The sequence below is a fragment of the Alosa pseudoharengus genome, unplaced genomic scaffold, assembly GCF_046254945.1.
Source record: "Alosa pseudoharengus isolate Yale_2024_CS ecotype anadromous, Long Island Sound unplaced genomic scaffold, YU_APseudo_1.1 YU_APseudo_1.1_scf_16, whole genome shotgun sequence".
Lineage (NCBI taxonomy): Eukaryota > Metazoa > Chordata > Actinopteri > Clupeiformes > Clupeidae > Alosa > Alosa pseudoharengus.
The window spans coordinates 16,762,255-16,774,761 of record NW_027468630.1 but is presented as its reverse complement, the minus strand read 5'-3'; the positions used below and the strand labels follow the sequence as shown (position 1 = coordinate 16,774,761).

The 12,507-nt window shown below is 45.6% G+C and overlaps 1 protein-coding gene across 1 annotated transcript in view; it reads left to right on the top strand.

Moving 5' to 3' along the window:
* Positions 1-12,507, top strand: part of LOC143126221 (integrin alpha-11-like) — a 44,016-nt gene that overhangs the window by 8,876 nt on the left and 22,633 nt on the right. Inside the window, exons 3-9 of the mRNA XM_076288131.1 lie at positions 8,675-8,784; positions 9,311-9,402; positions 10,094-10,208; positions 10,370-10,497; positions 10,687-10,835; positions 11,179-11,323; positions 12,132-12,297. Of these exons, the coding sequence (XP_076144246.1) occupies positions 8,675-8,784; positions 9,311-9,402; positions 10,094-10,208; positions 10,370-10,497; positions 10,687-10,835; positions 11,179-11,323; positions 12,132-12,297 (905 nt within the window). The remainder of the gene's footprint in view (positions 1-8,674; positions 8,785-9,310; positions 9,403-10,093; positions 10,209-10,369; positions 10,498-10,686; positions 10,836-11,178; positions 11,324-12,131; positions 12,298-12,507) is intronic.

The following is a 12,507-nucleotide window of genomic DNA, read 5'->3' as shown; positions in this document are numbered from 1 at the left end:
ATAAATATTTTTGGAGAGCAGAGCCTGCCAAACAGACCCCCTCTATGGCCTTCTGTATTCATGTAGCATCTGGAAGTAATCTTTCAGCTAGAGGAAATTTTTCAAGTGTGTGTGCGTGCGAGTGTATGTGTGTGTGTGTGTGTATATTTTCCTCACTCACTGAATACCCGATAAACATCAGCTTTATTTGTGTCTCCCTCTACGAAAACTGTCCTGGATGCTTCACAGATTCTCACCACTCTGCCACAGGACAGATAACACACACACACACACACACACACACACACATACAGTTTGGGACAGTCCAGCCAACAGAGCCTCTGTGTTCATTAGTCACATTTCCAACCCAGACAGTGAGTGTCACATAGGCCAGAGCTGTGTTTACTCTCTGAGCTGTCTAAAGCCACTGTGTGTGTGTGTGTGTGTGTGTTACCGCTGTCTGCAGCCACAGTCCCAACGCCTCCCTGCCTGTTTAGAGCACGGGGCAGACAGAGTGAAGAGGAGAGGGTTATAGGTTGTGTGTGGGGAGAAAAGAAACAAAATCATATATTTATGCTCTTGGCATCTCACAATTCAGAATGTGAATATGTGTGTGTTACTCTTCAAAGTCTATAATATCTCTATGTGCCTTTGTGTATAATGAGCGGCGGGTACTTCTTCTCAATATCTATATCACTGCATCTGTCTTTCTGTGAGTGTGTGTGTGTGTGTCTGTGTGTGTGTGTGCATGCGCACATGTGTGTGGGTGTTCACATATTTCATAATTATGCACATCAATGAACTGTGAGCCGACTTTTGGTTAAATGATTTTTATTGCCCTTGGCTGAGAAGAGCTGCTGTTCTGGTGAGAGTCTATTAAGGGCTGCTTCAAGCCGTTCTCTGACTGCAGTCCAGGGAGTCACTTCAGGTTGTTTGTCTGTGTTTTCACTCTCTGTTTAATGTGGGAAGTGTCTTTGGACACGTAGGGAGTTCCCTCTCACTTACAGGAGTGTGTCGACTTTGGCCTCCATTCCAGCCGAGGCCTACAGCCTCCGTTTCCAGTCAGCTTCTCCACAGGACCAGGTTTTCCCAGTCCTCTGCAGGGTACATTTGATATATCTGTTCTGACTGTTGAAGCTGTTTGTCATGCGGGATACCACACCGAGCCATTCATACGGTTTTGTCTCATTTAAAAGTCCTGCAAGCTCTGCCATGCTGGACATGGGGGTCACCAGATTCCATGGAGGGGAATAATAATAAAGCCGTAATGATTTAAAGACGATGCCAGCTGCACTGCCTCTGCGTCTGCAGGCTTCGTCTCAAACAGGGACGGCCAAATGAGGATGGACATCGAAATGAGCGAGAGATTTATTTGAGCTGTGGTGTAGGTAAAAGTCAATATTGACCCACTTACCCTGGCCAAGCCAGTTCTTCATCCTCTGGGTCCCCTCTCGAGCGCTATCGGGCCGTGGTGTGCAGACAGACGGGGCGATGAATATGTCTCAGAGTCGCTGCTGCCTGAGAGGATTTACGGGTGGCAGAGCGGGGAATGGGGGGAGCAGAGCGAGCAGTGAATATGGGGGGGGGGGGGGGGGGGGCAGAGCGAGGAGTGAATATGGGGGGGGGGCGGGGGTTGGGGGGGCAGAGCGAGAAGTGAATTGGGGGGGGGGGGCAAAGCGTGGAGTGGAAATGGGGTCGGGGGGTGCAGAGCAAGGAGTGGATATGGTGGGGTGGGGGAGCGGAAGGGTGCAGAGTGTAGATTTACATTTATATTTAGCAGACAACTGCATTACGAGGGATCACATTGTCCCCAGAGGGTTAAGTGCCTTGCTCGAGGGCACAATGGGGGAAGCCGGGAATTGAACCCACAACTTTCAGGCTACTGCATGCTAACCCAGCTCCTTAACCTCTACTCTACCACCACCTCCAGGCATTGGCATGGGAGAGGACAGAGTGAAGAGGGGTGGGGGCTGGGGTGGGGTTTGGCTCGGTCAGCTGAGTCAGCTGTGGCTATGCGTCGCGAGGCCAAGGAGCCCCTGGACCTGAGGGGAGTGTGCCGAGAGCCGGCCGGCTGGTCGCTGCTCCCTCCGTCTGCTCGGCGTTTCTCTGGCTGTCAGGATGTGGATGTGGAAGTGCAGTCTGGTCTATTTCAGGTCCAGTGTGACCAGCCAACTTCATGAGATCACTCCAGAAACGTTCCAAAGTTAGTCATGCTCGATGAGTTTAACCCACATCAGCACATTTCTTGTGGGGCTTGCCTCTGTGCTAACACTTGGAACCATATGTGCTCAAGTTATTTGCACGATTTATTTCAATTTCAATTTCAAATTAATTTCAATATTTTTTTTCTGATTTATATACAGCAGCTTCCTATGAAATGCCTCAGACTGAAAATGACTGGAAAATAAAATAAAAACCTTTTCAAATGTAGCCGTAATTATCTACTCACAAAAATAAGTGTTGTGCTAGTTGTCAGTAAAGGCTGTCCCCTTGTGTTTCACTCTCACTGGCCTTGCTGTTTGCCTGTGTGAACTATGTGAGCATATCAAACCCTGTAACCTGAACGGTGGCCTCGGCTCTGTGATGTTGAAAGCAGGCCCCTGTGCTAACACAGCCGCCTTTGTGTAACACTCCTGCTCACTTCTGGCTGTTTTTCAGAAAGTGTTTTTTTTTTTTTTTTTTTTATGAGTGATGAATGTGTTGGTTATCCTAGGAATCTAGTGGTCTGATGGTGGCCAGCAGGACTTGGGCTCCATGCTCCACCCTTTGAAGTGGGGAAGTGCTTTCCTGTGGCTAACAGTCCGTCCACCGGTGCCCTGTCACCTTTGGTCTTCTTGACCTGGAAAAAGGAGATGGGAGCTGCATCTGCTCTTTAACTCAAAACAAAAAAAAACAATCGGCTTTCTTTTTTGCTTTGCACTGCTAACGTCACTCTCACTCTTGTGATTGTTTGAGCTGTTTGTTTATGTGTGAGATGTAATTTCACTTCTCCAAGAGCTACAACTTTGAGGCCATACGTAGGTAGCGTTAAGAACTTTAATCACTGTGATTACTACCCTAGCCCACTGGAATTCGTGCTGGAGTAGAGTCGTCTTGTGGACGCTCACAAAGACTCTCCTCTAACGTTGCCCCAGCATGGTATTTGGATAGGAATTGGATCTGAGTTCATAGCAGCTTGAGAAAGACTCTATAAACGGCTCTTTTATGACTGCAGTTTCTATATGGGCATGGAGCCACAGCTGAGACTGGTTAGGTTCTTGTGGAGTAGCATTACAAAATGTATTTGCGATGGCTTGTTTTTTTTCTGCACATTGTCTCAGGCAGTATATCAGCCGAGTTGATGATGCTCTTCTGACTTCAGTGGGACAATGGTGCATTGCATGTCTGTAGAGGTCAGGTCACAAAGGGTATTCTTCACGGGTCTTGTGGTTAGTGTGACATTCTCCTCTCACACTATACTGGCAGGAGATAAAACGCTGATGTAACTATTCTGAGAATGTGCAATTGTGCAGTGCATTCTGTAGAACTCCAGTCTGGGCATTACAGACGTCACTTTTGCGAAATGCCAAAATCTCTTGCCTGGGTGGCCGGATAATACAGTATGACATAGCGATGGGAGCCAAGCAGAGATGGTGGTCCGTCAAGGACCCTTTGGCCCACATATCTAACAGACTCCATCAAGTTTGTTTTCATAAGGTGGCACAGTGCCTCTCCAGCTGGGATCTGACCTCTGCTTGCTCACGCGTCCCTGGAAGCCTGCACCCATGGGGGGGCCTCTGGACAGCTCCATCGTGAGCCAGAAATACGGCTGTCTGTCAAACGGCAACCAGGTTTCATTAAATATACCAGTGCAATGAAAGGGTACATACATCTCCAATAAAAACAAATGGGAAAGAATTACCGAATCTTAACTGGAGTAAAACATATGCTGTCAGGAAGCTATTTGAAGCGGAATAAGCAGTTCAGTTTCTTTCTTTTGGTGATCATACTATTTTTCAGTGTGCTGTATTCCTTGAAGGACGTGATTTTTTCCTATGCGTGGTCTGGAATGTGATAAACTTTCTATTTCTACCTGGAATGAGATGAAATACTGCCATTAAAGCTACACCCCCACATGTTAAATGCTTAGCTGGTGTTCTGTATGGTAGCCAAAGCCTCTTCTTTTCCAAATGCGAAAAACATCGGCACATTAATGGCTACAGCTTTCGGAAGACTTTTCCACAAACCCGGAGGCTAGAATGCCAACGCGCAGAGAGAGAGCAAGAGAAAGAGAACTGGTTGGTGCCTTGTATAAGTAAGGATATTTAATTCAGTGCCATCCACAATGATGCTATGTAAGCTAATGGCAGAGCATAATGAGTCTGACACTGATTGTTTTAGCAGCTTCTCTGACAGCCGCCTGGAATATTCTGTAGATGTCTTCTCCACAGGCAAAGCAACAATAGTCCCTCTTTTCTCTCAGGTAAACGTGTCCTCGGTTGAACTTCCCTTCCCAGCACGCCAGACATCTTGGTAGCGGCGGCAATAATCACAGTATTAATGGCAATAAAAATACTGGCCCTGGGAAGGCGGCCGCGACTGGAAATCATTTCCAGAGACACTTCCAGCGTCTTGGCCTGGCAGGTCCTGGATGCACCAACGCCTTCCATGTCTGTAGGCTAGTAGTCCCCTAACATGGCTCTGCAAGTGCAATGGCATCATTTAATAGACTTAGACAGAGACTTTTTAATGTGGAGACACAGGGCTCAAAGAATCCTCCATTGAAATGGATGGGGTTAGTTTGTAATGCCACATATCCTGCCCCTTCCTGTAATGTAAGTAACCAACCACATTTGTCCTTTTAGCATTATTTTAGCGATTTGGGTCGAGACATGTATATCGTTCAATTCAGATTTAAACACAGTTTCGCCTGATGTACTTTTATGTCTTATGACATCCCTTACGTATGCCTCCCCATTCACTTGAATAGGAAAATAGCTGCCTGATAACTGCCCAAAGTGTGTTACCAAGATGGTCGCTGAGTGGGGGGAATTAGATCACTTTAATGACATGCTTCATTGGAGTAGCAATACCTGGAGTCCTGCACCTTAGAAATAGGCTATAGATGTATGGATATACAGTATACTGTACACGCATCTGACTTAAACCAACGTCCTTTTAGGCAAGTTCCTCCACTCGGCGGCCATATTGTAACACTTTTTGGGCACTATTCGGGCATCTATTTCGGCAGAAATGCGCGTGTGCAAGGCTTCACAACACCAACCTTGCTCCAGCCGCGAGATCACACCACACGATTGGCAAGATGTATTCACAAGACACCACATGATTGGCACAATGTACCGTGCACCGTGCATTTCTATCCAGGATTTTTGAGTTCTGTGTCCATTAGAAAGTCTCTGCTTAACACTTTGAGTGCCAAAAACGCAATATTGAGTTTTTTGTTCCTATGCGTTGAGTGCCAAAAACGCAATATTGAAAATATTGCGTTTTTAGCTTTTTTTTTAAATTACGAAAATAGTCACTCTAACACACCATATGTGCGATTTTGAGAACTCTATGATGAATAGAACTGAAATAGATGACAATCGAAAACTCATGAAAACGCACGAGCTGGACATTTTATCATAACTCGGCTTTTGATGGTTGCCGCTTTGGGTCGAATCAGTGACCGAGGTGTCTCGCAGTCTCGCCAGGTCTCGCTAGGTCACTTCCCGGAAACTTTACAGGCAACACTTCTCAGGTGCTGAAGGGGAAAATCCTTTCACAGAACAACCTTCTGGATCCAAATCAGTCTGGGTTCAAAAGCGGCCACTCTACCGAAACGGCTCTGCTGTCTGTAAGAGAAGCCTTAAAAGAAGCCACGGCAACCACTCAGTCATCAGTACTCATTTTGCTTGACTTATCGGCTGCCTTTGACATGGTTAATCACTGCATCCTTCTCTCTATACTCTCTAACATGGGAATCTCCGGTTCTGCTCTCTCCTGGTTTGAATCCTACCTCACAGGACGCTTGTTTAACGTATCATGGCTTGGACAGCTATCTGCACCTCACCATCTCACCACAGGGGTCCCCCAGGGCTCAGTGCTGGGCCCCCTTCTCTTTGCTATCTACACCACCTCCTTTGGACAGATTATCCGTTCGCATGGCTTTTCATACCACTGCTATGCAGATGACACACAGCTCTATCTGTCCTTTCCACCTGATGACCCCTTGGTTTCAGCACGGATCTCGGATTGCCTCTCAGACATAGCTACATGGATGAAGGCACACCACCTCCAGCTGAACCTCTCAAAAACTGAACTGCTGGTCCTCCCAGCTAAACCTCCCATACACCACGACATCAACATCAAATTTGACTCTGTGTCTGTTTCACCTACCAGGACTGCAAGAAATCTAGGAGTTGTTCTCGACAACCAACTAACCTTTACAGATCATGTTGCCTCAGTCGCCTGGTCCTGCCGTTTCACACTCTACAACATACGGAAAATCAGGACTTACTTGACTTAAGATGCTACCCAACTCCTGGTTCAGGCAATAGTCATCTCACGACTTGACTACTGCAACGCCCTCCTGACAGGTCTCCCAGCCTGCACAGTGAAACCCCTTCAAATGATCCAGAACGCGGCGGCGCGCCTGGTCTACAACCGGCACATGTTACCCCGCTGCTCATCCAGCTACACTGGCTACCTATGGCGGCCCGCATCAAATTCAAGGCTTTAACGCTTACCTACAAAGTAGTCTCCGGCTCTGCTCCCACCTACTTGAATGCCATACAGACATACGCCACCTCCAGAACGTTGCGCTCCTTGGACGAACGACGTCTAGCTCTACCACCGGTACGCTCAGGCCAATCCAAACTTTTCTCATCTGTTGTTCCTTGTTGGTGGAACACACTGCCAGTTCTTACAAGGGCAGGGACATCCCTCTCCATTTTCAAAAAACTCTTGAAGACCCAGCTCCTCTCATAGCACCACTTACAACAAGTCTTGCTGATCCTAGCACTTACCACCCATCTTGAACTGACACTCAACTGTTTAAAAACAGCACCCACTGATGCACTTATTCTTAATGTACTCTACCGTTTTTAAATTGTCCTAAAATTGTGAGAATTGAGAGAATTGCTTTAAAATGTAAACTGTTCACCATGTTGTTAGTCACTTTGGTTAAAAATGTGTCAACCAAATGTAATGTAATGTAATGTAATGGAAAATGAAAAAGTTGAAGAAAAATATATTGCAGCAGGTGCATTTTCGCCAGACAACGCTGGATGAGTCCACCTTTCTACTAAGACAAGATGACTCTGACCACCACAATCAAAGCTTCCGAAAACAGCACATTCAAAGTGTTGAACATAGAAGCTGTTATGGACATCTGAAAAACGTGTAGACTGGTAGAACCCCAGATTAGTGAATTAGAATAGAGACATGACTTGGTGGCTGGCTGACCTTGGAGATTCAGTGGTGAGCTGGTCTGTTTCTGCGATAAATGGGTATCAGGTATCACTCCTGTGCTCCCTGCCAGTCCTAGGGAATGAATTGCTCCTGTGTAGTCCATTAACCTCTGATATTTGGCGTGGGCTGTGCATTTCCTTGTGTCTACTGTTGGCTTGGGTGAGTAGCACGCAACTGCAATTTTAGCCCTTTTTTCTTGGCAGTGCTCTTTGGCTGGAGCTGGGTTTAAATGTCCCACAGAGCATGGGTAAAAGCTGAATCATCATGTTATTTGTGTGTTGATTATACTGAGGATCGGCGTGTTACTGATGTGGCAGTGTGTGGTCTCCACTCTGCTTATTACACAGAAGTCTATTACAGAGCCAGCAGTAGGGAAGTATGGTGTAGAAAGGCTCTCCATTTTGAAGACTGCAACCTGGAACTGACCACACACATGCTTTATACACTGCACTGTAGCTTATTATAATGCATAGACATTTGGTTAAATGAATATATTCTTCGAAATCTGTTCTGCTTTAATTGAAATAAAAAATAAAAAGATACTACTTAACTGCTCATTATACCTTTTTTTTTTATTATTTCCTGAAGACCGAGATCACCGAGTGATGACAAAAATGGTGAAATTTGCAGTCAGCATGCACGGTATTAGGTAACCCACTAATATTTATGAGAGGACTCTGGCCTGGCATAAAGACAAAACCTGATGTTAAGAATTTTTTTTAGCTTTCCCAAGGGTTGTCTTGTCATTGTGAAAGAATTCCCTCATGCCCAATACACCGCATAACTGTCAAGAATCCTCCATTGACCTTCGATGACTGGTGAAATCTCCCCGCTTTGGACTGTAGCTTCACCCTCATAGCATCACATCCAGTCAGCAGCCTCTGTTCCCCTCTCCCCACCACAGCAGGCTATGGGGTATTGTGTGTTTATGCGCACACCGATCTGGGTCAGTGACCATACTAAACAGCTTCAGCCACTGTCCTGTGGGTCCCAGACATGCTCCATAAAGAACATGCTAACTGTTCAAACGCCAGGACTGGGCTGGGCTGCTCCCTACTGCTCCCAGCGCTCTGTCTCATTCTGTCTGCTCAAACATCTCAAACATTCTCTCATTCATCATCGCATCACTTTCCTCCTCATTTCTGGTTCTTTTATTCTGTTATGTGCTTACTTGCTGATCGTGTGAGTTTGTCAGTGGGTTTCTGTTTACTCATTGAGTTCTTCAATGTTGTTTTCTTTCCAGGTTACTGGTTGGTGCTCCATTTGACACTAGTGGTCCTCACCAGACAGGCGATGTTTACAAGTGTCCACTGAGCAAAAGATCCAATGGCAGCTGCACCAAACTCAACCTAGGTATTGTCTCCTATTTGAACAAGCCATCTCTAACCATCCATACCATTACTAATTATTGACAATGAAACTTTTACATATTTTGTGATCCATATAATTGAGTAAAATCTTGAGTAAAGGAACTTATTATAAGAGAAACTGTTAACAAAAAAATTGTCAAGCACACATGAGCATCATTGGTTCAGTTATACTTGCAACCCAACATCAAAGATTCCACCTGTTCAGAGTTTACAGTGCAGTCTCTGCTTGGCCAGGTGTCACATGTGGAGTGCACATACACTGCATGCAGAAACAGGAATTTGTTTGAGACAATCAACTGCATGAAGTGTAAACACTCTGGCTTGGCATGGAAGCTCCATGCAACCCATCTTTGTCAGAGTTTAACAGGATATGAGAGGGGTGGGGAAAGAGGGGGGGGGGCTGGTTTGAAGTGTTCAGAAACATATTTGGCCTCTCGCGGAGCCTCAGCTGTGCTCCTCCAGCCAAGGAGTGGGTTGCTGTGTATTTACACTGTCCCTTGTTGTTTAAGGAAGGATATCTCTGACTAATGTGTCTGAAAAGAAAGACAAGATGAGGCTGGGAATGACACTTACATCGAATCCCAAAGACAACAGTTTTGTGGTGAGTACACAGTTCTCCTGTAAGACATTAGACACATCTCCACAACCTTATGAGCATAACTTATTGACGTGGCAGGACGGCATGAAACAATTGCGCAAAGTACACTGGAACATGTACTAAGAAATGAATTCTGGAGATTTCAACGTGCAGCTGCTTTGTAAACTGGGTTAATGGGTTTTGATCATGCAAACAATTAGAATCCTGAGTCACTGCAGCTGTTGGACAAATGTTCAGGTTAGCTTGGGATGCATTTTGGAAGACTGTACAATAAAATACTCTGTACTCTGTACCATGGTACAGAAGAACTTTAATATTATCAAGAGGCTGTTCTGGGAACATCAGGATATAAATTGTTCCTAATCAGATGATTGCCAGATTTGTAGCATGAACAACTTTGTCGACAACTAAAGCAGTGAACCTTGCATCTGAAACCCACTGAGCCATATCTAATGGCCATTACTATAAGAGGACATTGCTTTATCTCCTAGTTGAGGTCCAAAGAGCGCTGCATAAACCTCACTAAACATCCTACTGTATACTGGCTCATTTGTATAATACGAAAAGTAATGCATATGCACATGGGATGCATGTCAGTAGAGAACAGAACAGTTACTTCCTGTTTTATACAGAGGTTTGACCTTGAGGTGTGCAGAGGTTTAACCTTATTGACCTTGTCTTGACCTTGTTCCAGGCCTGTGGTCCTCTCTGGGCTCATGAGTGTGGGAGCTCCTACTACAGCACAGGAATATGCTCACGAGTCAACGCAAGCTTTAAGTTCTCTCGGGCCATAGCCCCTGCCTTCCAAAGTAAGCCCAACACAAACCTGTTGTTTAACTAGGAGGATCCAAATGACATGCTGGACTACATTAACTGACTATTAGTTAACTCCTCCTCATTGTCATGAGGTAATTTCTTAATATGCAAATGTTAATGTTATTTGGCTCACAAAGGCACTTGTCTCTCAAAGGGTGCGACACATACATGGACATTGTGATTGTTCTGGATGGATCAAACTCCATCTACCCCTGGTATGAAGTCCAGGATTTCCTCATAAACATTCTGCAAAAATTCTACATTGGACCAGGACAGATTCAGGTAGGCTATAGTTGAATTAAGTAGAAATGTAGATATAGAAATACAATAGAAATATATTCAATATATACTGTATGCGTAGAAAATGCTGTAGAGTTTGACCTCTTTCCCCACCTCTCTAAATCATGATGCAGCCTTTTGATAAAGGATTTGTGTTTATTGGTCTACTTGAACTACTTGAATCATGCCCAGGTTGGGGTGGTGCAGTACGGTGAGAAGGTCGTCCATGAGTTCAGCCTGAGCGACTATCGCTCAGTCGAGGATGTGGTGAGGGCTGCCCGACAGATCCAGCAGCGTGGGGGTGAGGAGACCAACACTGCCCTGGGCATCAACGAAGCACGGTACAGCCAATCCCCTTTCAGAATGAAGCACAGTCCAACCAATCCCTTTCCAGAGCCATTTACAATTTTAGAGCACCTGTTACTGAACTGGAAGATCATTGCACTAGCAATGGCAAAGTTTAGTGTGTTTCCACTGGAGCATACCTGCTATAAAATGCTATAATGTCCACGTTAATTTTAGTTGATGGATGTTGTTGTTGAATTAACACAGCTGTGAAAATTCACTTTGTGGGATTTATGTACCCACTGTATAGTATTAGCTCTTGTTATTGAAGAGATTTATGTGGCCCTTCGGCGTCCTGGGGCTCTCATGCATTCCTCTGTATCTTTTCCACTCCCGCAGAAAACAAGCATTCAAGAAGGGCGGCCGGCGCGGGGCGAAGAAGGTGATGATTGTGATCACAGATGGAGAGTCTCATGACAGCCCTGACTTGCAGCAGGTTATTGAGGACAGCGAGAAGGATGGCATTACCCGCTACGCTATTGCTGTGAGTCTCTTCTGCCTTTCTACCCATGTGAATGATGCCTGTCTTTCATGCCAGTGGTGAGATAAGGCTTGCCACAAAAAGGGGAAAGAAATGAGAGTTTGGCAACTTCATGGACGAGTGGCACATTTTCCACCCAGCCAAAGGGAAGGCCAGAGCTCTCACAGCACTTTCATTTCATTTCCTCCTTGCTTTATGTGGTCAGGAGTGTGAATGACCTCGATGGGAGCGAACAGTGCTCTGGTGCTCTGGTGCTCTGTCTAGCCTTGCTGTGCTCTTTCAGGCTGAGGTGATGAAGTGGCCCATTTGGAACTGGCCAGGGCAGCATGGACAGGGAGTTCTTTGAGGTCACAGTGCTGCTGACTTCATTGGAAAGTTCTGCTAGGCATGATTAGTGCCTGATCCACGTCTAGCATTTAGCCTTTCCCAAAGAGGTCCAATTTAAAACTGTTGGTTAGTGTGGGCTGTATGAGGAGGGTGCAGGAGAAATGAGTCACAGGTACCAAAGCCTTTACAAGATATAGCTGCAGTTTTTCAAGCATATTACTAGCAGGGTAGCAGGCATGTTACCAAGGGGCACTAGGGTAGCAGGCATGTTACCATAGAGCACTATGCTAGCAGGGTTGCAGAAATGCAGAAACCACTAGCAGAATAGCAGCCATGTTACCTCAGAGCACTATGCTAGCAGGGTAGCAGGCATATTATCAATGGGAACTATGCTAGCAGGGTAGCAGGCATGTTACCAAAAGGAACTAGACCAGCAGGTATGGGACGTCCAGAAAACTGATAACTTGCTGCCGTGTCTTTCCAGGTCCTTGGTTACTACAATCGTCGTGGAATCAATCCCGAGGCCTTCCTGAATGAGATTAAATACATTGCAAGTGACCCAGATGATAAGCACTTCTTCAACGTGACAGATGAGGCTGCCCTAAAGGATATTGTGGATGCCCTGGGAAACCGAATCTTCAGCCTGGAGGGTAGAGGACTTAACTGCAAATGCTTGCTGCAACACATGCTCAACTTCAGACTATGTTTTTTTTTTTAGTATTTTGCAATGCTATAAATCTCACTCAAGCAATTTTTTGTATGCTTTCACAGTCCTTTGAACAAGTTGATAATCCTGTGTCATAATTCACTGTCCTGCATGACTATTGAATTCAACTGCAGCCCTGCAAAAATGCTTTCAA